The sequence below is a fragment of the Arvicola amphibius genome, chromosome 3, assembly GCF_903992535.2.
Source record: "Arvicola amphibius chromosome 3, mArvAmp1.2, whole genome shotgun sequence".
NCBI classification, from domain to species: Eukaryota; Metazoa; Chordata; class Mammalia; order Rodentia; family Cricetidae; genus Arvicola; species Arvicola amphibius.
Genome location: NC_052049.1, coordinates 180028314 through 180052738, shown reverse-complemented (window position 1 = coordinate 180052738; position 24425 = coordinate 180028314). Strand labels below are relative to the sequence as shown.

Genomic DNA, 24425 nt, shown 5'->3' with positions numbered 1-24425 from the left:
CTGAACAACAAGATCTTATCTCAGATTTTAAGAAAGATGCAAAAGAAAACTTTGACTCTACTGATGGTGCCTCCTTGAAGCTATTTTTAATTTTACACTTTAAAGACGTTGTTGCTACAAAGATCATCCTTAAGCATGTGCAGAGCTAAGAGTTACTCTAGGATACAAACAATGAAGAGGGTTTAGCCTCGTGTTGTCATTAAAATTTTATTGTAAAGCATTCCAAATATATGCAAATGCAGTGATTATCACAACTCCCATGTCCACAGTGCGTTTTTGCTTTTTATTAGTTTCTTCTATGTTCTTATGCATTTTCTGTTTTGTGGCTAAAGAATGTTAAAGCAAGTCCAAACACTTCAGAATGCAATTTGCGGGAAAAGAAGTATGTGGGGCTGGCCAGGAGTATATGCCTTTAATCCTAACACTTCTTCGACAGAGGCAAGCAGATCTTTGATTCAAGGTTACCCTCTTTTGTAGAGAGAGTTTCAGGGCTACACTGAGAAATATTGCAAAAGAAAAGAAGAAAGAAAGATACAGGGCTTGGGTCGGGCAGTGGTGGCACACGCCTTAAATCCCAGTACCCGAGAGGCAAAGGCAGGAGGATCTTTATGTGTTTGAAGCCAGCTTGGTCTACACATAGAGTTTCAGGACAGTCAGGACTGTTACACAGTGAAATCCTGTCTCAGAAAAAAAAAGTCTTTTATCTGGGGAGGGAACGCAACATAGGGTTGTTGTGGGAAACCAGTGAGTCAGTATAGGCCATGTCAGGCCCAGCGCTTGGCACATAAACGTCAGGTGTGATGCCTATCTTTTGGTGAGACGCGGAACAAAAATCCCTGCCTTTTCCTGTTTCACTCAGGACCTGCCCTAGCTCACTTCCGGCTTAGGAGAGGCACGAGCTTCCGGGGCTGAGACCAGCCACTGTTCCCACGCCCAGCTGTCGGCGCAACTGGCCCCGCCCCGGAAGTAGTGTGTTCCTCGGCCGCTACCGGGCGGAAGCTGTGGATGGCGGGGAAAACAGCCCTGCACAGGCGGCTATGTTGGTGCTGTTGCTAGACGACCAACCGTAGCTTCGTCACTTCCTCAGCCCGTGGTCCCGAACCAGAGGCGAGCGGAGCCGGGTTGAGCTTAGAGCTGTCCCCCGCCTTGCAGAACCAGCGGCCAGCCCGGCGGCGGGAGTCGGGGCCACGCCACCTGCAGGGAAGAACTCGAGTCGAGGCGGGAAGATGGCTGCAGACAAGCCTGCAGGTGAGGCGCCCGCGCCGCGACCCGGGGGCTGACTGACACACTGCGCGCGGGGACGGCGGGGCCCGCGTGGGGGACTCGAGGCCTTTTGTCTTCGCCCCTGTGCCCCCGCGCGTCCCTCTTTTCAGCTGTCTCCGCTGGGAGCCCTCGGGTCCCACGTCCAGTGGTTTTCTGCAGTGACTTCTCTTGAATCCACTGCAGACCATCCCTTGCCTTGTGCTTCAAGATCGTTCTGGCCCAGGAAGCTCAGCTGTGTCACCCCGCTTTCCAGATGCTTCAAGGAAAGGTCTTCTCGAGCATACACGGTTGTCCAAAGGTCCCCAGGTTCAGACACTGAAAGTGGGCTCGGGTCGGCAATTTTCCTGTGTCCTGTGAAATCCTCTTTCTGAAAACTGTTTAAATAGACGTGACGTTCTGGTCTGTGCCGTTGTGAGCCGCCTTGTGTGGCTGCTGGGAGCTCAGTCTTAGTCCAGAATTCTGTAAGTGCTGCTGAGCCGTCTGCCCGGCCCTAAGATTAAGTTCTTACTCTATGGTTTTCTGTAGTGTCTCTCTGCTATTCCACTAGGGAATATCAGCCTGTCACCTGGAAAGTCGGCTCTGTTTCTTTCAAGGAAGTAATATTTGTGGTATTCGGGTTTTAGTGAAAGAAACTGAAGTGACAAGAATTTAAAGTGGCCAGCACACTTTTTACAGTGAAATGTAATCAGAAAGGGGGGATGTCAGGTGACATAGGTTTTAGGGGGTTCCCATCTCCACAACTGACAAATGAACTTGTTAAAGTAAGCTTGTCCCAATTCAGGTGCAGATACACAGAACCGCTGGAGAATCCTCTCAGTGGTCCCGGAAGAAAACAATAAAGATGTCAGGTGTTGAGCTAACAGAGTGTACCGTGGAATTGGTTGATAAAATTGATTAGTGATCGAGACAGGGTCACAGGATGGCCTGGCGCTTGCTTTGTAGACCATGCTGTTCCCAAATGCACAAAGACTTACGATCTCTGTCTCAAGAGGGCTGGGTTAATTAAATGGGTGTGTGCCGCCGTGCCTGCTGCTATAGAATTTTAGATAGGTTGGTCAGGGACGGCTTCTTGTGAGATTTTGGTTTTATTGTGGTTTTGTTTTTTTATAATTATTTTTAATTGTGAGTGCGTGCACTTTAACACAGATACCTGCAGAGACTGTCAGAGGCATTGGATTCCCCGAAGCTGTAGGTACATGTGGTAGTGGGTGCTGGGAATCAAACTCGGGTCCTCTGAAAAGCAGTATGTGCTCTTAATCCCTGAGCCCCCAGGTGATTTTTTTTTAATGTTTTATCTGTGAGTGTGTGTGAATGCATGTGTCGTGCATGCTTTGACTTCCAAGGATTGAACTCAAATGATCAGGCTTGTATCTTCAGGCTGCAAGCATCTTTACCCTCTGAGCCCCCAGCTGAACCAACCCCTGCCGGGGTAATGTTTGAGCAGAGATCTGAACATAGTGCAGGGATGATCCATATGTTGTAGGACGGCTGAAGGGGATGCAGTGCCTGTCCAAGTCCAGATGAGGAACCAACTTCGTCCTTGTTAATTAAGACATTCCTGCTGATTAAGGCCACACATTCATTTTCTGGAATCATCTTTCTAGATCCGTAGGGCTACCCAGTTTGAGTCCTAGCTCAGTCATGCAGCGTTGCTTCCCTGGTCACTTGTTCCTTTGCAAAGGCACTGCTGCAGGTGTTGGCGTGGCTGTAGCACAGCCTGCCCTGAGGACCTGACCCCGGTTTGCTAAGAGCTGTGTGACATGTCTAACTGAAAAAGAAAGATCCAGAGCAGCCTTGACCTTCTTGGAGGAGGACCCTGTTCCTGGTGAGGTGTTGGATTTGTATGAAGGAGATGAGTTTGGCAAAGTTCTCGTGAACCCGCTGTTTTCAGTGACATGGTTCTGACCTTTGGGTCTCCATATTTCCTCTTTCATACTAGTCTTTTTTTTTTGTTTTAAATAAGACTTATTTTTATTTTATTTCTGGTATCTCGTGGTGAGGTTTTTCTGTATAGCCCTGGCTGTTCTGGAACTGCTTCTTTAGACCAGGCTGACTTTGGACTCACAGGGATCCGCCTCTGCCACCCAAGTGCTGGAATTAAAGGCTACCTACCACCACTGCCCAGGTTATGTATATGTGTGCATGTCTTCATGTGGGTATATGCATATTTGGAGAGATATTGGAGGATACCCGAAGGTGTTTTGATGCCCTGGAGCTTGGGTTACATGCAGTTATGAGCTGCCCCATGTGGGTGCTAGGATCCACACCCTGGTCCTCTGATGAATAGTACATACTCTTTAAGGTTGTCTCTGTTCACATCAGCCTGCAGAAAGGGTTGTCAGTCTCTTTGCATCCATCCTGTTTGCTTCACTGATCTGTTTTACTTTTCATCTTGTAAATTTATGTATATGGTATGTGTGTATATGGTCTGTAAAGTGTGAGGGATACACATGTGCCATGACGTGTGTGGAAGTCATGGAAAAGCCTTGGGTGTCTTCATCTTCCCCTTTTTTGAAAAAGATTTATTTTGAGTTAAATATGTACATTTGTATGTCTGCATGTGGTTATATGCCTGTGAGTGCAGTGTCTGCAGAATTCAGAAGAGGGTGTCGGTCCCCTAGAACTAGAGTTACAAGCAATTGTGAGCCCTCTGACATGGGTACTGGGAACGAAACTCTGGAAGGACAATATACTGCTCTTAACCACTGAGTCATCTTCTAGCTGCTCACTTTGTATCTGGGACAAGATCTCTCTGGTTGTTTGCCACTGTGCTATATACTCCAAGACAGTTGCCTTCCAGGTTCCCAAGAGATTCGGATGTCTTCACTGCCCATCTATCTCACTGTGGGAGTGCTGGAATTACAGACACGCCATCCTGTCTGCCTTTAAATTGGTTCTGAGGATTGTTTAACAGAGAAGAACAGATTTTCATTTGTTTCTGGATTATGTGGCTCCTTGGCAGTTGATGAACCAGTAGATTCTACGCTAGCCTCAGGCTCAAAGTCTTCCTGCCTCAACCTCCTAAAGTGCAGGGATTACAGATGTGTGTCATCATGCCCCATTTGCCTCAGTGTTGGATGCTAAATGTCCAAGATGAAATGGCAGCATTCCAGCCTCTGTCTGGTGAGGCCCTATGACTGTGTTATATGATGGGTGGCAGGGTGCCTGAATGTGTAAGAGATTTTGTGATAAAATAGCAAGTCAGCCAGGCGTGTTGACACAGCCTAATCCCAGCAGAAGAACTACACACAGGTTTGAGGTCAGCCTGAGAAATGTGATAAGTTTTAGGCCTTTCTGAGTTACAGATTGGGACTCTGTCTCAACAAAACAAAACACAAAAAAGGCAAAGAGCAGATGGAGATCACGCTTGTCTTCCTCCAATTTGCTTAGTATTCTAAGATGTCCTTAAGCCCACAATGTTCCTGCCTCTGAACAATGAACCATGGCACCCAGCTACCCCGAGAACAGATTTGATCAGGATGTTTTTTGATTTTGTTTGTTTGTTTTCTTTTTGATTTTGGTTTTGTTGAGACAGAGTTTCTTTGTGTAACAGCTCTGGTTGTCCTGGAACTAACTCTGTAGACCAGGCTGGCCTTGAACTCACAGAGATCCACCAGTGCCTCCCGAGTACTGGGATGAAGGCGTGTACCACCACCACCCGACAATTAGGATGTGTAAAACCACAGTGCTGCGACTTCCAGTACCTTACTTTGGTCTCTGGAATGTGTGTCCTCCCATTTTTTTCCAGCTGCGCTTATCTTAAAATAGAAGGAACATAGTTTGTGGGGCTGGAACTGTAAAATATAACCCCCTTGTTCTCTGTGTGTTACATATACATGAGTGTATGAGCTAGCAAGTGGAGGCCAGAGAACACATGTCTTCCACTATCTCATTCTCTTGAGACAGGACCCTCCTGTCTCTGTGAAGAAGGGTGTACAGCCATTTCCAGCTCTTTACGTGGGGACTGAGGATTCAAACTCATATCGCCTTGCTGCAGAGCAGACACTCTCACCCACAGAGCCATCTCAGCCCACATCACGCTATGACCATGTAACTTCTTTGCATTGTGTTGAAGCCAATATCAGAGTTTGGATGAATTCAGTTTTTCCTTTGGGTGGTAGAAACCACATCTGAGCTGTCCTAACAGCTCTCTGATGACTTCAGTGAGGGTTACATCCCAGCACTCAGAAAGTGGAGATGAATCGTTGAAACTCACATAGTGAGTTTGAGGCTAGCCTGGACTACATGAGAGCTTGTCTCAAAAACAAAATAAAAGGAAATGAAAGGACATCATTTAAAACTTTGCCTTGCCAGGCATTGCTGATGTTTTGTGACCATACTGTCTGTCTTAGCCTTAGCATTGTGTTCCAGTGGTTCCTTGACTGCCCGGGACTGCGTGTGGACGGCACAGTTTGTAGTCATCCTCCAGTCTGCTTTGAAGTGTTAACATTCTGTGTTGGAATATGTCTGTGCTGTCAGTTAACTGACCTCTTTCCATTTGGAAGAGGTGTTACGTTTCTGTTCTGTGGTTGAAACCTAAAGGTGTGTGTGTGGTTAGAAATGAAGTCTTTCAGCTTAAAGAATGTTAAGGTTTGTGCATCCAAGAGCTCTGTAAGCCTGCGTCAGCCGTGCTCCTTAGGCCAGGGCAGAAGGAAGGTGAAGCTTCTGGAGGAGCGATCGTCCCCGCTTTCCATTGGCAACGGAGAATACTTTTGGACAAGTAAAGACACACTGTGGGATTATGTGCAGACGCTGTCTGGTAAGCAGTCAGCAACTACAAATAGTGCATGGCTTTTAAAACACTGGAAAACTGATTACAGTCCTGCACATAGAGAAGAAGCAAAACAACAGTGATCTCATTGAAGTATTTTTTTAATTGTTACTCTGAAGTAAAAGATGTAGGTGAACTATGGTTGATTAATATTTGAGAATATGCAACTCAGTTCTCTAGACATGGAAATGAGTTCCAGAGTCTGTCAGCCCCAGTCTTTTTCTATTTTCTAGGGATGATGACATCTGTGGCTATGTGAGTCTGATTTTAGTGGATGATAGATGCTTAAAATCTTCAGTATCATAGATGGGCACCATGGCTTATCCTGTAAGCCCAGCACTTGGGAGGCTGAGATGGGAGGATTGCCATGATTTTTGAGGCTAGCCCTGAGATATATAGTAAATTCGAGACTAGTCTGAGCTAGTGTCTCAAAGAAAAAGAAATCTGAAATCTTCAGTACCTTACTGAATAGTTAGGATCTCCCCCCACACACCACTACCACCACCACCACCACACACACACACACACACACACACACACACACAGAGAGAGAGAGAGAGAGAGAGAGAGAGAGAGAGAGAGAGAGAGAGAGAGAGAGAGAGAGAGAGAGAGAGAGCGAGCTGGGGCTCAAACAAGGCCCTAACTCCTAGGCAAGCACCTCTACCACACAGCCAACATCACTACTGCCTTACTTTGATTTGGTTTTGGTATTAAGTATGGAACACTTTACAGATCTTCAAGTCATCCCTGCAGCTGGGCCTTCTTGATCTGCTGCCATTCCAGTTATAGTAAATGTGCTGCCAACATGAGCACTTTACTGTATTTTAGGGTTTTTTTCCTCTTTTATTTTTATTAAAAATTTCCATCTCCTCCCTTCTTCCCACTCCCCTCCCCTCCACCCATACCCCCACTCCCTCCCTCTCCAGGCCAAAGAGCAGTCAGGGTTCCCTACACTATGGGAAGTCCAAGGTCCTCCCAACTCCCCCCAGGTCCAGGAAGGTGAGCATCCAAACTGACAAGGCTCACACAGAGCCCATCCATGCCTTAGAATCAAAGCCCAATGCCATTGTCCTTGGCTTCTCAGTCAGCCTCCACCATCAGCCACATTCAAAGAGTCCAGTTTGATCACATGCTCCATCAGTCCCATTCCAACTGGTCTTGGTGATCTCCTGTTAGATCTGTCCCACTGTCTCAGTGGGTGAACGCATCCCTCACGGTCCTGACTTTCTTGCTCATGTTCTTCCTCCTTCTGCTCCTCATCAGGACCTTGGGAGCTCAGTCCAGTGCTCCAATGTGGGTCTCTGTCTCTATCTCCATCCATCACCAGATAAAGGTTCTTCATAGGAATATCCTTCTTTAGGTTGGGGAAATTTTCTTCTATAATTTTGTTGAATATATTTTCTGGGCCTTTGAGTTGTAACTCTTCTTCTTCTTCTACTTCTATTATTCTTAGGTTTGGTATTTTCACAGTGTCCCAGATTTCCTGGATGTTTTGTGTTAAGAATTTGTTGGATTTTTTTTGTTCTTTAATCAGTGAGTTTATTTCCTCTGTAGTATCTTCAGTGTCTGAGATTCTTTATTCTATCTCTTGTATTCTGTTGGTAATACTTGTCTCTGCAGTTCCTGTTCATTTACCCAGATTTTCCCTATCCAGCCTTCCCTCGGTTTGTGTTTTCTTCATCATCTCCATTTCATTTCTCAAGTCTTGAACTGTTGCCCTAACCTGTTTGATTGCTTTTTCTTGTTTTTCTTGGGTATCTTTGAGAGATTTATCCATTTCCTCGATCTTTTTGTTTGTCAACTCTATTTCTTTATGGCAGTTTTTCACCTCCTGTTTAAGGTCCTCTAATATTTTCATAATGTTCCGTTTAAAGTCGATTTCTTCTATTTCTTCTGGAGTAGGGTGTTCAATTCTTCTTGTTTCATGATCCCTTGTTTCTGGTGATGTCATGTTGCCTTTCAGGTTGTTGGAGGAATTCTTGCATTGGCGCCTGCCCATCTCTTCCTTCAAATGGAGCCAGGAGAGTCTTGGTGTCTTGGTCCAGTCTGCTGTGACTGACTCTCTGGGTGGATCTCCTCAGTGCAGGAGCAGGAACTGTTCCTGACTCTCTGGATGAAACTCCTCAGCACTGAAACAGGGATACCTGGTATTCCAGGGCCACCTCAGACACAAGGGCAGACATGGGGGCAGGGCAGGGCAGGGTCAAGTGGAACAGAGAAATCCTGCAGCAGGAGCTGGGGTGGGGGGCTGTGCTCTCTTCCTGGACAGTCTGCCCCGGGATAGCACACACTCACCTGCCTGGATGAAACTCCTCAGCACTCTGTATTTTAGTTTTGAAACAGGATCCCACTATCTTCCTTGGGCTGGTCTTGAACTCTTGGATTTCTAACAGTCTTCCTGCCTCTGCTTTCTAAACCAACATTGTTTTTGGTTTAATTTATTTTTAAAGATTTGTTTGTTTGTTTGTTTGTTTATTACATGTGCAATGTTCTTTCTGCATGTTTGCCTGAATACCAGAATAGGGCACTAGATCTCACAGATGGTTGTGAACCACCATGTGATTACTGGGAACTGAACTTAGGACCTCTGGAAGAACAGCCAGTGCTCTTAACTATGTGCCATCTCTCCAGCCCCCAATGTTTTTTGAGTTAGGGTCTCCTGTCTTAATCTGACCTTTAGATAGCTAAATGAAGAACTCCTTGAACTCCTGAGTCTCCTGACTTTGCCTCTTGAGTGCTAGGCATCACCAACCATAGTTGGTTTATGCAGTGCAAAGGACTGAACCATAGGTGCTAGGCAAAAAGCCTACCAACTGATTTACATCCTGTTCATTTGTTAATTTTTTGTGTTGCTGGGAATCGAACCCAAGACCTTGGGTATTTTAGGTAAGAGCTCTTCCTCTAAGTCACTATAATCTCAACTCGCTACTATCATCTCAGTTCACAGGAAACATACATGGTGTGTGTGTGTGTGTGTGTGTGTGTGTGTGTGCGTGCGTGCGCGCGTGCACGCTTTGAATAGGGTCTGCTTAGATATAACTCTGGCTCTACTCGATCCTCAACCTAACTTCAGAACCCTGAAGGTAGACCTGAGGACATTATTAGGACACATCTGCTTTTTACTATTAATTTGGCTATTTTGTTTAGTTTATCAAGGATAAGTGGCCATATTTTGTTGGGGAATAGGATGTCACCTCAGGTCTGGTAACCAGAGCAAGTGCTCAAGATCCTAAATCTCCAGGCATACAGAGACACACACACGTGACAGGTATAGGGGCACATGCCCAGCACTGGGAATGAAATGCTGAGTTTGAGGCTGTTGAGTACGTGAGACTGTATGTAATCTACTCCTCAACACCCCTCCCCCCCAACAACAAAAGAGATTGTGCAGATTGATTCTGTGTGTGCATGGACATGCGATGAGCTGTGGACCCATGTGGAGGTCAGGGTAACTTGTAGAAGTTAGTTTTCTTCATCTTTTAAGATCTGGGGATCAAACTCGGGTTGTCAGTCTTGTGTACAAACAGTATTTTCCCTTGCTGAGCCCTTTTGCCAGTCCCAGCTTCCATTTCTAAAGAAACTTTGTGTTTGCAGATCAGGGAGCCGAGAAACATGAAGGGGCAGGCCAGTCGTCTGGGGTCACTGACCAGGAGAAGGAGCTGTCTACCAGTGCTTTCCAGGCCTTCACAGTAAGACACGGTCTCTCTCTTCAGTTGCTCAGAGTGGGTCTGCTGAGTAGAACTCACTTCAAAACAAATTTAATTTTTATAAATTGTATTCTGTCATAATTCAGGAATTAACTTTAGGGAGAAGTGGGTTTCATTTTATATAAACATGCTAAAAAGATGGAAATACTTTGAGCTACCCCCAAATTTTTGTTTTCATAAACATGTTTTAACTCCAGTGTTGTTTGAGTCTTTTAAATTTGGATTGATAAATGTGTGGGTCAGTCTTTACATTTCCATACTTTGTCCATTTCTTGTCTTGAGTGTACTTTAAAGTGGACCACCAAATATTTGTTGTCAGAATTGCAACTTATCTGACATAAACAATATGAAAAAGTCTTACGATATACATGCAAGTTAAACAAAAGAATTTCATTTGCATTCAAAGTATATTTACTAGGATCTGACCTTTCCTGGCTGGCCTCCGACCCACACCCTGCAGCAGCATGTGTGCACTGTCTGTCATGTCTGCACACATGTGTCAGCTCTGCCTGCTGGTGTGAGAGTTGGAGTCTTAGGAAAACGTAGCGCAGTGTCCTCTGGAGGGCCTGGTGCTCTACCCAGGGCGTTCATTAGAATGCTAGGGGGACCCCACGTTAAAACAAGTGAGATGAGGGAAATGTGCTTGGAAAAGCTGTACTGTTCTTAAAGCTAATATGGAATTTTGTGTACATATATGTGGTTTTGTTTGTCTTTTCTTTTTAGTCTGGAAATTATGATGCCTGTCTGCAACACCTTGCCTGTCTCCAAGATATAAACAAAGATGATTACAAAATAATTTTGAATACAGCAGTAGCTGAATTTTTTAAAAATAATCAAACAACAACAGATAATTTGAGACAAACACTTAACCAGCTGAAGAATCAGGTGATAAATGAATTTAACTGTAAAAATTTGTTGTGTTAAGTTGTGAAATACAAAAAGTTAAGGAAAATAAATGTGATTTCTTGCTTGATATTAAAGACAGAACTTCTGCTTCTCTGAATCCTTTGTTGCCATTAGTTTTGTTTGGACTTAGCTATTACTCTAGTCCCAGCACCGGGGAGGCAGCGACCAGCAAAGCCAGTGAGAAACCCTGTCTCAAGAAAAGGACGGAGAGCAGCAGAGGAGATGCGCGATGTCGCCTTCTAGTTCTCATAGTGGCTTTCCACACTCGGTCACACAACAATAGAAATTCTCAAAAAATAAACTAACATTACAAAAGGCTGCCTGTCTATAGAAATGAAGTTTTCGCTATTAAGACACCTTTTAATATGAAGGTAGTGGCTGGATAAGTAATGATGAGCTCCCTTGAGCTGCTGGTCAGCCAGGGTCTTTCCCAGCCTGTGAACTCCCCTGCCATGTCATGCTCAACCGTATGTGTAGCTGAAGTCTGATTGTGAACCACTCTGTTCTGTGAAGTTTTAGGTTCCATGCCATCAGCCATACCAAAGTTGTTGGATCCGTGTTTACTAAACTACTGCATGATTTGGGGAGATGTCAGAATTAATCTTATAACATTATATGATTATTCATTTTAATTTTTATGATGGCAAAGAGATGTTAGTTTTAGTGTGACTAGAATTTTAGTTATGTGTGGTATACATAATTAGAGATTTGTTTTGAAATGTAAAGAAATTCAAGGCAGCCTGTTCACAAAATTAGTTCTAGACCAAGCCAGGAGGGCTACAGGAGACCCTTTCTCAAAAAAAAAAAGCCCACAAGTAAGCCAGGTGTGCATGCCTTTAACCTCAACACTCAGGAGACAGTACTCTGTGATTTCAAGGACAGCCACAGCTATATAGTGAGATCCTGTTCCAAACAGACAAGAAAAACAATGGAAATAAAATGCAAACCTAGTTTGTAATCCCTTCACTTATTAAGATGAGGCAGGAGGATTGCTGTGTGTTTGAGGTCCTCCTGGGCTATAGAATGAGACCCATCTCAGAAATCTTGTTTTAAAAAGTGGAAATATGGGCTAGAGAAATGGCCCAGCAGTTAAGAGCCCTGGCTGCCCTTCTAGAGGACCTGAGTTCAATTCCCAGCACCACAACCATCTTAATAACACCTGATGCCCTCTTCTGGCCTGCAGGTATACATGCAGAGCACTCGTATATAAAATATAAATAAGTAAATTTTTTTAAAAATTAAAAACATGAGCCAGGCAATGGTGGCACACGCCTTTAATTCCAGCACTCAGGAAGCAGAGGTAGGCGGATCTCTGAGTTCGAGGCCAGCCTGGTCTACAAGAGCTAGTTCCAGGACAGGCTCCAAAGCTACAGTGAAATCATGTTTCGAAAAACTAAAAAAAAAAAAATTTAAAAAAAAAAAAAATTAAAAAAATTAAAAACCTGAAGATACTATTTTTTGTTGTTTTGTATTTTGTTTTTGAGACAGGGTTTCTCCATGACTGTCCTGGAACTCATTCTATAGACCAGGCTGTCCTTGAACTCAGGAATCTGCTTGTCCCTTCCTCCCAGTGTTGAGTGTGTGCCCCCAGCCTGGTGAAGGTACTGTTGAGATATAGGAAAGTAAGATGTGCTAGAGCTGGGCGTGGCGGTGCACATCTGCGCACACGCTATTTGGAAGCTAGCCTGGAACTCACTATTGCCTGGGCTGATCTTGGATTTACACTAGTACTGCCTCAGCTTTTTGGGTGCTGAAATTATAGGGGTGTGCCACACATCCAGCTAAGGTCTTTCACCTTTGCAGTCTGTTCTACTGTTGTTAGAACACATTCTGTCTGGATTGTTTTGTAGGTTCACTCAGCTGTTGAAGAGATGGATGGATTAGATGACGTTGAAAACAGCATGTTGTATTATAATCAAGCAGTCATTCTTTATCATCTGCGGCAGTATACAGAGGCCATATCTGTTGGTGAAAAGCTTTATCAGTTCATAGAACCTTTTGGTATGTTATCTTGTCAAGCCAGAAATCTCATCCACTCTTACTTGCAAAATTCTCTAGTGGTTTTTTTATCTAGATGACCTAAATTAAAGCTATATGTCAACATTTAAAGGGAATAGCTTAGTCAGTAGACTGCTTGCTTTGCAAGTGTAAGGACCTAAGTTCACTGCCTAGAGCCCAAATGAAAACAGCCGAGTGTGGTAGTGTGTGCTTTTTAATATACAGGTGGATCCCTTGAGTTTGCTGCTTAAGAAGCTCTAGGCTATTGAAATACCTGTCTCAGAATACTGGAATCAGGGGCTGGAGAGATGGCTGGAGAGAGACAGTAGTTAAGAGCACTGGCTATTCTCCTAGGATATGAGTTTAATTCCCAGCACCCACATAGCTGCTCACAATCATCTGTCACTCTCAGAAGATCTGATGCCCTCTTCTGGCCTCCTCAGGCACCAGGCATGCATTTGGTGCATAGACATTCATGAAGGTACACTAAGGAACAACTGCAAAGATTCCTGTCTTTTACACACATGTACTCACATTCAACTGCATACCTGAGCACACACATATAAAATGACCTTTCTCCATTTGAGTTTAGACCAGATAAGCTTCTATGACACTTAGAGAAGTCCAGTTTCCTTTAGCACTCCTCCTCACCTGAGTTTTAAAGGTGCCCCCATATGCTGTCACATGCCTGTGATCCTAGCATCTTGTGGACCAGGTGTTCAGGGTCATCCTCTGACACATACTGAGACCCTATCAAAAAAGGAAGGAAGGTAGGAAGAGGGGAAGGGAAAGAATGAACTGTTAGATAGTAGAAAGATGTTTATCTTTTCTTTCCTCTTAAATACTACCTTATTTCAGAGCCCTTTGTACCATAATGTACATGAAAAGGAGATTGGGGGGGTTGGAGAGATGGCTCAGTGTTTTGTACTTACTGCTCTTGTAGAGAATCTGGGTTTGCCTCCCAGCCCTACATTTGGCCTCAGCATGCACTAGGCATACGCATACATACACACAGTCAAAACACTCATGTGTCTAAAGTAAACATTTTTAAAAGGCCATTTTGGAGCCAGGCAGTGGTGACACACACCTTTAATCCCAGCACTCGGGAGGCAGAGGCAGGCTGATCACTGTGAGTTCAAGGCCAGCCTGGTCTACAAGAGCTAGTTCCAGGACAGGCTCCAAAGCTACAGAGAAACCCTGTCTCAAAAAAGCAGAAGGACAGTGTAGTATTTTTATTTCTCTGTTGCCCTGCTGAAATTTGTGCATGCAGAGAGCAAATAGGGGTTTGTTTTTGCATTCTGATGCTAGTCGTAAGAATTGGGAAAGGTGGGTGCTGATGAGCAGGAAGGAGTAGCAGATAAACAGCTGCTGGTGTATGGTTAGAGAGCACCAGTGTTCTCCAGTCCACAGGGAGTCTGTGCTTTCTGTTAGATCAGACCATTAAGGGGACTCAGAAGCTGCGAACCCCGGTCTATTGGTGGTTCCTATACAGCAGGTGGTGGAGTGTGCTTCTGCCCCTGTGGCACTTGGGAAGAGGCTATGTAGGGCCCTCTGACAGCTCGGTGAGCAGTTGGTGAATGACTCTAGGGAACCATTTTGAGTTACCTGTCTTTCTGACAGTTTGGTGACTGGTAGGCTGGCCAGGAGAGAGGCAGTGGTAAGGACTGTGTATTAGGGACTAAGTCCCTTCGTGAAGCTATCTGTCAGAATTGCTTCCCACTGTGTGCTAGAAAGCATTGGCAGAGCTTTTCTGAATTCTGCCAACAGCTCACAAAATGCTGTTGAGCTCTACTGTGGCTAAGAGAACATAAAATTCAGTGTAAGTCATATGGATCTATTTATTTTTTTGAAAATTATTGTAAATTACTTTAATTTTTCTATTTAAAAGTTTTCGTTTATTTATATTTTAAGTAGTTTTAATTTTTATTTTATTTTTATTCGGTTATTCGAGACAAAGTTTCTCTGTTAGCTTTGGAGCCTGTCCTGGAACTAGCTCTTGTAGGCCAGGCTGGCCTTGAACTCACAGAGATCCACCTGCCTCTGCCTCCCAAGCGCTAGGATTAAAGGCGTGCGCCACCATCGCACCACCATTGCCCAGCTTAAGTACTTTTTAAATGATATGTGTTGGAGGTGTGTCTGTGTATGGGTGTGTGCACATGAATATGGATATCAGGAAGTTAGAGCTGGAGTTACAGGCAATTGTAAGCTGCCTGATGTGGGTGCTAGGAACTCAGATCCTCTGGAAGAGCAGCAAGCTTTCTTAACCTTTGAGCCACCTCTCTCGCCTTTAATTTTTGAGACAGTATCTCACTGTGTAGCCCTGACTGACCTGGAACTTGCTACGTGGACCAGCCTGACCTAGAACAGTTCGAGGTCTACCTGCCTCCCCTGAGTGCTGGGCTGAAAGGCATGCAGCATCATGTTCAGCTAAATTGTTTACTTTTTAATAGTTGGAGTTTGTTTTTTGGTTTTGGTTATATTCTGAGCAGTTTTGGATTCATAGCAAAACTGAGAGGAAAGCGCAGCTCTTTTCTATTGCCTTCCTCATCAACATTTGTAACTCCAATAGCAGCTGCCCCATTGGTAAGTCTCAGTGTGCATGTTACAGTGGATGAGTCACAGTGACACATCACAGTCCCGCAGGGTCCATAGCTTACGTCAGGATTTACTCCTGGTGTACTTTGTGCATCTGGGTATATAGAGTACAGTCACTGTTCTAAAATAAATGCTTTGTGGCTGTCTCCTCTCCTCTCCCACAGACATTGAACTTTCTGCCATCTTTGTAGCTGTGCTTCTAGAGTATCTATGCAGGTTGGAGCCCTGTTGTGCATGCTCTTCACATAGCACATTTATTGAGTGCACACACCAATACTATGAGCCAGGCATGGCTTTGCAGTGTAGGGGGCATTGCAGTGAGCTTAGCAGAGGAAATCGTTATCCTTGTCACTCACGGGAGTAGTTGAATGCTATGGAATAGTGCTAAAATCAGGTAAGAAGATAGAGGTTGATTAAATAGAGACTTTTAGATGCAGTAGTCAAGCAAAGCCTCTGACCTTCCACACATACTCTGTATACACTTATGTGTGGGGAAAAAATGCACACACGTATGCAGTCATACGAAAATAAAAATTGGAAGTTAAGTGGTATGCAGAGGTATTGTGTATTAGTAAGTAATGAAGCAAATGCTTGAATTAAGGCTTCTTCCCACTACATGGCTGCCTCTAGGAAGACTATAAAAGAATACTCGCTGACTACCTGAATGAGGCCTGGAGAACCCACTAGAACAATGACAGCACCAGGAAAGGATGCTGCTTTCTTTCATGGCTTTAGTGACATTCTTTGTTTGAATGAAGATGTGCTTTGTTTTCAGAGCTCTGTGTCCTGTTTAGGAGGAAGCAGAGGTGTATGCTCAACCTTGGGTTGTAACGTTTCCTATTTGTGTGTTTGTTTTGTCAGAAGAGAAATTTGCCCAAGCAGTGTGCTTTCTGCTTGTAGACTTGTATATATTAACCCACCAAGCTGAGAAAGCTCTACATCTTCTTGCTGTCTTAGAAAAAATGATATCACAGGGCAGCAGCAACAAAAACGGGAAGAACGAGGTGAGTTCCCAAGCATCAGATTGAGACTTAAAAAGTGTTTCCCATGTCTATCATGTGAGGTAGTATCCTAGCAGCTTTATGGAGTGTGATTCACAGAAGCTGTGCTATCTGTCTAACCCTTGTAAACTGCCTTTTAAAAACTTTTCTTTTACTAACATCTGCATGGTCTACATTTTCAACCCCAACAGGTGGGTTAAGAGATTCCAACTGAATGCTCATAGCAATCTTCCTAAACTTTGTGTTGTATAATATTTCATTTTCATATTTGGTACTTGTAGTATTTGTTGAAATAAATATATATATATATATATGTAGATGGAAGTTTATGTCCCACCTGGTCCCACAGCCATTCAGTCCCAAAGAAACACAGAGGCCTACATTAATTATAGACTGACTGGCCTATTAGCTCAGGCTTATTATTAATTAGCTCTTAGAACTTAAATTAACCCATAATTCTTATCTATGTTTAGCCACATGGCTTGGTATCTTTTCTCAGTGCAGAATTTTCATCTTGCTTCCTCTGCCTCTGGGTAGCAGCTGCAGACTGAGCCTTTCTTCTTCCCAGAATTCTTCTAATCTGGTTGCCCCGCCTATACTTCCTGCCTGGCTAATGGCCAATCAGTGTTTTGTTTTATTTACTGATTTACTTACTTATTTTTGGGTTTTTTAAGACAGGGTTTCTCTGTAGCTTTGGAGCCTTTCCTGGAACTAGCTCTTATAGACCAGGCTAGCCTTGAACTCACAGAGATCCGCCTGCCTCTGCCTCCAGTGCAAGTGCTGGGATTAAAGGTGTGCATCACCACCGCCCAGCCAATCAGCATTTTATTAAACCAATATGAGAGACAAATCTTTACAGGATACAAGAACAGTATACCACAGCATGTCTATGTGTGGTAGGTTCTAATCTGACAGTAGGAACACTGAGCCCTTGTCCTTGGGGCCCTCTGTAGGGAAGGGATGGATGCAGCACAGTGAGGTCATGGGGAGAGAGGAAGAAAATTAGAGAATCTCCAGGGATTGAGTGTTTGATTTGAATATGCAGACTGACCAGTCAGAAAAGGAGGGATGGAGCAGAGTAACTGCCCTAGTGGAGGAAACAGCACAAACGGGATGAATGGTGGTACTGAAATGAGCAGGGTCTGAGTGTGGAGAGCGGCCGGGGTGAGCTCATTAGAGGGGAAGTGGGTCCGAGCAGGAGGAGGGTGGGAAATGGAGTACTTCCTCAGGAAGTCAGGGCTCAGTGGTGCCGGCAGGATTCTGACAGAGGAGGGTGTAAGAAGGCAGAATGTGTCTTGGGTTCTAGAGAGATAGTCTGAGTGACAGCCGTGACATTAAATGGGTCCATAGTTATGTTCATCGGTGAGTTTCCTGTTAGGAATGCCATGCTGGCCTGACCCATAGTCCCTCGGAGTGGGCTCTGCAGCAGGTTCAGTTTGAAAATGGCCTAGGGCTACTTGACTTGGGCACTTTGTACATAGCTCACTTGAAAATCAGTTATGGTTATAACTATTTGATTGACTTTGTTTCCCTATTATACAGACTGGCAATAACAGCAGCAAAGATGGATCTAATCCTAAGGCTGAGAGTGGAGTGCTAATAGAGGCTGCAAAGTCCAAGATACACCAGGTAGTGTATATTCAAAGGGTGGACATGCCCTGAAGCAGTGTGAGAGGAACACTAATTCAAGGCAGTGTGTTTACTCAGGTTGGAAGACTTGTAGTTTAGAAGTATAGTTTTCCCTCCAAATACATTTACTTTATATATATATAAAACTTCTTTAATTTACTTTATAGGACTTTGAAATAACATAAAATATAAGTCAATATATGAAAATTTAAAATTATACATATAAGGTAAATTATGCAGATGTAGATTTGTAGGGTTTTTTTTTTTGCTCAGTAGAATTATTGTCTACAATGCACAACACCTTAGATTCTGTCCCCAGCACCACAAAAAAGAAAACAAATATTTAAGATAATTTATAAGATGCATTTGCATGTGACTGGAATTTGATTGTGTTGTAAGCAGATGAGAGCTAGTGTCCTGCACTGGAAACTCAAATTTTTTTTTTTTTTTGGTTTTTCGAGACAGGGTTTCTCTGTGGCTTTGGAACCTGTCCTGGAACTAGCTCTTGTAGACCAGGCTGGTCTCGAACTCACAGAGATCCGCCTGCCTCTGCCTCCCGAGTGCTGGGATTAAAGGCGTGCGCCACCACCGCCCGGCTGGAAACTCGAATTTGAACATGTGTAAATGGCCCACCATCTTACACCCTTTCCTTCCTCCTTGACAGTATAAAGTCAGAGCATACATCCAAATGAAGTCCCTGAAGGCATGCAAACGGGAAATCAAGTCTGTCATGAACACAGCTGGAAATGTAAGTTCCTTCTGGACTTTTTCTTGTGGTGTCAGTTTCTGACTTTTCTATTTGGACTAAGGATTTGTTAGTTTTCTTTCAGTGAGGGGTGGCTTAGTGGTAAAGCACATGCCTCTAACCCAAGTTCTGAGGGGTCCAGGAGGATTCCTGGCTTGCTGGCTTCCAGCCTACCGTTGAAAACACAGACTTCAGGTTCAGGGAGAGCCTGTCTCAACAGAACAGGGAGAGAGGGTAGGCTACGCGTTCTCTTGTGGCCTCAGCACACAAGTCTGTGCAACTATATATATATTTGTTTTTAAAAATTGATTGTGGCAGCACACACCTTTGTAGAAGGAACGGCGGGCTGTGTCCTGCCACCCGGCTAGCTTTGCCCAAAATAATTACACGGAAACTGTATTCTTTTAAAACACTGCCTGGCCCATAGTTTCAGCCTCTTATTGGCTAATTCTCACATCTTCCTTTAACCCATATTTAGTAATCTGTGTAGCACCACGAGGTGTGGCTTACCAGGAGAGATCTTAACCTGCGTCCATCTCGGAGAGGAGAATCATGGTGACTCACTATGGCGAGTGCCTGAAGCGTCTCCCCACTGCCTGCTACCCAGCATTCTGTTCTGTCTATTCCGCCTACCTAATTTTCTGTTCTCTTAAAGGGCCAAGGCAGTATCTTTATTAATAATGAAAGTAACACATAGACACTCCTCCATCACACCTTTAATTCCAACACAGAGAAACTGTCTTGGAAAAAACCCTAAATAGATATATAAAATAGTTGGTGATTGTTGTATAGTTTACTGCTTATACCCAAGGCCATGAATACTTGACTTGGAAGTGGCTCCGCCTAGATCATAATCCTGAGATTATGATTTCTTAGTGTCCAGATCATCTCTGGGCCAACAGAAGGCTGAGAGAGGGGGAGAACTAGACCATAGAAGGAGAGCATGTTTATGAGCAAGTGAGTAAATGCTGGGATGGAGGTTTTCAACCTCCAGTGTCCAGACCTCTGTGTGTGATTGCATTGTGAATCAGCACTCTCTGGAGGCCAGACAGTGTGAAGATTTAGTGACAGTGGTTTGAAATCCAAAGAAACAATTGCGGGGTAGAAAGAGTAGTGCCTACAAACAAACTTGCTGTTTGAACGTTCTTCCTTTTATACAGTAATACGGTTTCCCTTTATAACTGGTTATTGGTTATTAAGTGAAAGGTAAACTTGAATCCTAAGTAATGAGAACTGTTGGGGATAGCTCAGTGGCAGGGCACTGAGCACTAGCCTAGCAAGCAGTCCTCTGTAGTTGGCTTTTCACTCTTTGCTCTTTGGTGGCCCATCACCTGCTCCCAGGTGATTATATGGAGACTTGAAATTCTTACTTATGAATGCCCAACCTTAGTTTGGATTGTTTCTAGCTAGCTTTTTAATTTATATTATTCCGTTTCTCTTTAACTACATTTAGCCTCTGGGCTTTTTATCTTTCTTTATTCTATATATCTTCTTTCCTTCTTACTCCAGGGCTGGCTGAGCCCCCGTACCCTCCTCTCCTTCTTTTCTTGCTCCTCCTCCTTCTCCTGAGCCTAGATTTCTCATATTTATTCTCTCTGCCTGGCAGCCCTGCCTATCCCTCTTTCCTGCCTAACTACTGGCCATTCAACTCTTTATTAGACCAATCAGGCATTTTAGGCAGGCGAAGTAAACAGCTTTACAGAGTTAAACAAATGCAACATAAAAGAATGCAGCATATCTTTGCATCATTAAACAAATATTCCACAGCATGAATGAATGTAACACTAATATTCCACAACAATTATCTCTGGGTTTAGTCTTAAGTTCATACTCTCACATGTGCTTGTGCGCGCGCACACACACACACACACACACACACACACACACACACAGAGGATACAGTTCTATCGCTTCAGAAGTGAAGGCAGGAGGATAAGGAATTCGAGGGCAGCCTGCGCCACAGTGAAACCATTTTAACCCCACCCCCCCCTCCCCGAACTGGAGATGACTCAGCAGTTAGGATCTCTCACTACTCTTGCAAAATAAGTTTGGTTCCCAGCACCCACATAAGGCAGATCACAGATGCCTGTAACTCCAACGCCAGGGAATCTAAAGCCCTTTCTGACCTCACAGAGCTCTGCACTCCAGTGCACACACTATCACTCACATCCACATAGAATAATTAAAATAAGATCTTGAGATGACAATAACAAGGCATTTCTCCATAGTACATATGTAAATAAAAAGCCTGGGTGTGGGGGCTCAGTCTTACAGTACCAACATTTGGGTGATAGAGGCAGGAGGGTCAGAAGTTCAAGACCATGAACCCCAGCTCCAGGATATCTGACACTCTACCCTGGTTTCTGTAGCATCCGTACTCAGTCTGTCTGTTCTTCCCCTCCACCCCTCGCCACCACACACATAACTTAAAAAATAACTCGTCTTTGTCTTAGTCAATGTTCTTTTGCTGTGAAGAGACACCGTGACCAGAGGCAACTTTTATAAAAGAAAGCATTTAAATGGGACTGGCTTACAATTTCAGAAGTTTAGTCCGTTATCAATATGGTGGGGAGAATGGTGTACATGAGCAGACTGGCACTGGAGAAGTAGCTTTGAGTTTACATCAGAATCCCCAGGTAGCAGAGAGAGCGCTGAACTGGTTTGAGCTTTTGAAGCCTAAAAGGCCACCCCTGGTGACACTTTTCTTCAACAAGGCCACACCTACTCTAACAAGAAGACCTTTCAAGTAGTACACTCCCTAATGACCAAGCATTCAAATATATGAGCCTATGGGGGCTAATCCCCCGTCCCCACAGGATTTCTTTGTGTAGCCCTAACTGTCCTGGAACTCAAGAGAGATATGCCTGCCTCTGTCTCCAAAATCCTGGCATTAAAGGCATGTGCCACCACTGTCTGATTTATAGAGGCCATTCTTATTCAAACCACCACAATCTTTTTTAAAATCAAAAAGAAATAAGGAAGATCACTCTCTAAATTACCGTTTTCCTGCTGTGAGGAGACACCGTGGCCAAAGCAACTTATGAAATGAATTTTTTAATTTGGGGGCTTGTAGTTCCAGAGGATTAGAGTACGTGACCATCATGGCAGGAAGCATGTCAGTTAGGCAGGCATGGTACTGGAGCAGTAGTTGAGAGCTTCTCTCTGATCCACAAGCACAAGGCATCAATAGTTATCTGTGAATGTATGGACTTTTGAAACCTCAAAGCCTGACTCCAGTGACACGCCTCCTTCACAAGACCACACCTTCTTATTCTTCCACATGGTTCTACCAACCAGGGAACAAGTTTTCAAATATATGAGTCTAGGGGGCCATTCTCATTCAAACTGACATTAGCATCAATTTTGCAATAACCATTAAAACAAAAGTCTTAGTTTGTGCTGTACAGTTGACTTCCAGATAAGCCAGACCCAGCCTTGTGTGTTTTTATCCCCAACTGTGTAAGGGGCTAGGGCAGAAGATCACCTGAACATAGACCGTGCTGGGCACTGGGAGACTGCAGTGCATGGGAACAGTCAGTTAATACTCTGTGAGCGAGCTCTGTTCTTATGCACACATGTCGTGGTGTTTTTAGGTGGACACATCACAGGCTGTTCTCTGTAAGTTTCAGGATTTTAAATAGCAAGATCTATGCAGCATTTAGAGATTGTTTCCTGTGGCATGATTCAGCTGATTGATTTATGTCTTAAACACTTTCATGCACAGCAGTGTAGTCTTGATCATGCAAAAAAGAACTGAAAACAAATTTTAAATGACTTTTATATTTTCTTTACAGTCTGCACCCTCCCTGTTTCTTAAGAGCAATTTTGAGTACTTAAGGGGCAATTACCGAAAAGCAGTGAAGCTGTTGAACAGTTCAAACATCGCCGAGCACCCAGGCTTCATGAAGACAGGTAAAAGGAAACTGTAAAGTTTTGGGTGGTCTACTCCTTATTGCTTGGGGTCCCCCCACCACCCCACACACCAGTCTTTTTCGGAGTGGTGTTTGTTCATCTTTGGGTGGAAATGTTCTAAGTCTAGTATGGTGGCACAGTCTAATCCCATTTCTGGGTAGACTTTTGAAGTAAGGGTGTCTCAAATTTGAGGCTAGCCAAGCTGCCTTTCAGAGCTCTGTCTTAAAACAGGGTTTTCCTATTTCTTCATGCAAAAATAAAATTTTTAGCATATAATCTGTTTTCACGTTGAAAGAGGGCTCATCACATCTTTCCTTTACGTTAACCTTACCTGTTCGTTACCTGTTCCTGGTGTGTGTGTGTGTGTGTGTATGTATTTGAATGTTTGTATTCTTTGTTTTGGATTCTGTTCTGATGTACACATAGCCTCTATCTACAAACTTGTGGGCCTTCCACCTTCCTCCAGTTTGGTGTCTGAGTTCACTGGAGAGTGGAGAAAGTCAGTTGTATTCTTGGTTCCTCTTGGACATTCTTTAAACACACACCCCTAACCGTCCTGGGTTTGTTTAGCTTTGGGTCTTGTGTATCTCCTGTGCCTGGGCTAATCTTGTTTATTTAACTTAGTGTGTCAAGATTGACCGTGATTTTTTTTTTCAATCTTACCTCTCTTAGCTCTGCAAAGGTAGAAGAACAGGCTTGTGCCTCTGCCCCTGGTGATGTGGTGCTGGGGGCTTGTTGATGTGCAAGGGCTTATGAACGCTAGTAAGCACCCAGCCTGTTATACTACATCCCTAGCTTGTTCTCCTCAATTCTGTTTCTAATGTTTTTATTGTTGTGGTATAAAATGATCTCTCAGATCACAAGTATACTCTGAGAAAACTGCAACAGGTCTAGAGCTGGACATGAAGTCGGCCTGATCTACAAAGCAAGTTCCAGTACAGCTAGGAATAACAGAGAAACCCTGCCTCAAGAAAACCAAAATATATAAACATTCAAAGCATACAACCTTGGTATTTAGCAGTGAATATCCTGTTAACCAACTTGTCATAATCTGGCATTGTGTATTACAAGTTTAAAGTATGGTATGCTAACCAGTACACTTTTCTGTAATTTCATTTCAAGACAGGGTCTTACTATGCAACCTTGGCCAGCCTCACACTCAGAGAGCTGCCTGACTCTGGCTCCCTAGTACTGAGATTAAAGGCATGAGCCACCACACCCAGTTTCACATAGACCAGGCTACCTTTGAACTTGCTGTGTGACCAAGGATAACCCTGAACTCTGTATTACTGCCTCTATCTCTCAGATGCTAAGATTATAGGCATGCACTACTCCTTTGCCACTACACAAGCGTCCATAAATAGTGAAAGTGAAAGCTAAGTTTGGGTTATTTTCATTATACCAAAATGAAAATCTATCCAGGTAAAGGATTGAAATGTGAAAATAAAACAAAAGCACAGAAGGAAACTGGGAGGAATATTCTGCTCTGTGGTGAAGAAGGCTTGTTTGAACATTATCCAAAATCCTAGTGCTGTAGAGTTTGGAGAAATAGCTAAAGATTTTGACCACAAAAAAAAAAAAAATGTTTTTTGTGATTAAAAACACAAATACACACATACATTCAAGTTCGAGTCACAGAACAAATGAGAAATATTGGTGGGCATGAGTGTTTGAAGCAGGCAGAAGGCCTCTCTGACATACACGTCGAGGGGTAACTGACAAACCAGATTAGATAATACCTAAGCTAAGAAATCGTGCCCAGTCAGGTGTGACAGAAGATACTGCAGTCCCTGCACTCGGGAGGATGAGGCAGAAGGACTTCCAAAGTTCAAAGCCAGCCTCAGCTACCTAGTAAATTCTAGGCCACCAAGGCGACAGTGTGAGGCCCTCTCTCAAAA

The 24425-nt window shown here is 43.8% G+C and overlaps 1 protein-coding gene across 5 annotated transcripts in view; it reads left to right on the top strand.

Moving 5' to 3' along the window:
- The first annotated feature begins 986 nt into the window (after window positions 1–986).
- The window catches only part of Cnot10 (CCR4-NOT transcription complex subunit 10), a 48586-nt gene continuing 25147 nt past the window's right edge, over window positions 987–24425 (top strand). For 4 of the 5 annotated variants that reach the window (XM_042054772.1, XM_038322878.2, XM_038322879.2 and 1 more), the window contains exons 1-8: window positions 987–1248; window positions 9629–9723; window positions 10465–10626; window positions 12498–12648; window positions 16102–16244; window positions 17784–17870; window positions 18535–18618; window positions 22410–22527. In XM_042054772.1, coding sequence (XP_041910706.1) covers window positions 1227–1248; window positions 9629–9723; window positions 10465–10626; window positions 12498–12648; window positions 16102–16244; window positions 17784–17870; window positions 18535–18618; window positions 22410–22527 — 862 coding nt within the window. In that variant the 5' untranslated portion in view covers window positions 987–1226. The remainder of the gene's footprint in view (window positions 1249–9628; window positions 9724–10464; window positions 10627–12497; window positions 12649–16101; window positions 16245–17783; window positions 17871–18534; window positions 18619–22409; window positions 22528–24425) is intronic. The other variant, XM_038322880.2, reaches the window with a different exon arrangement.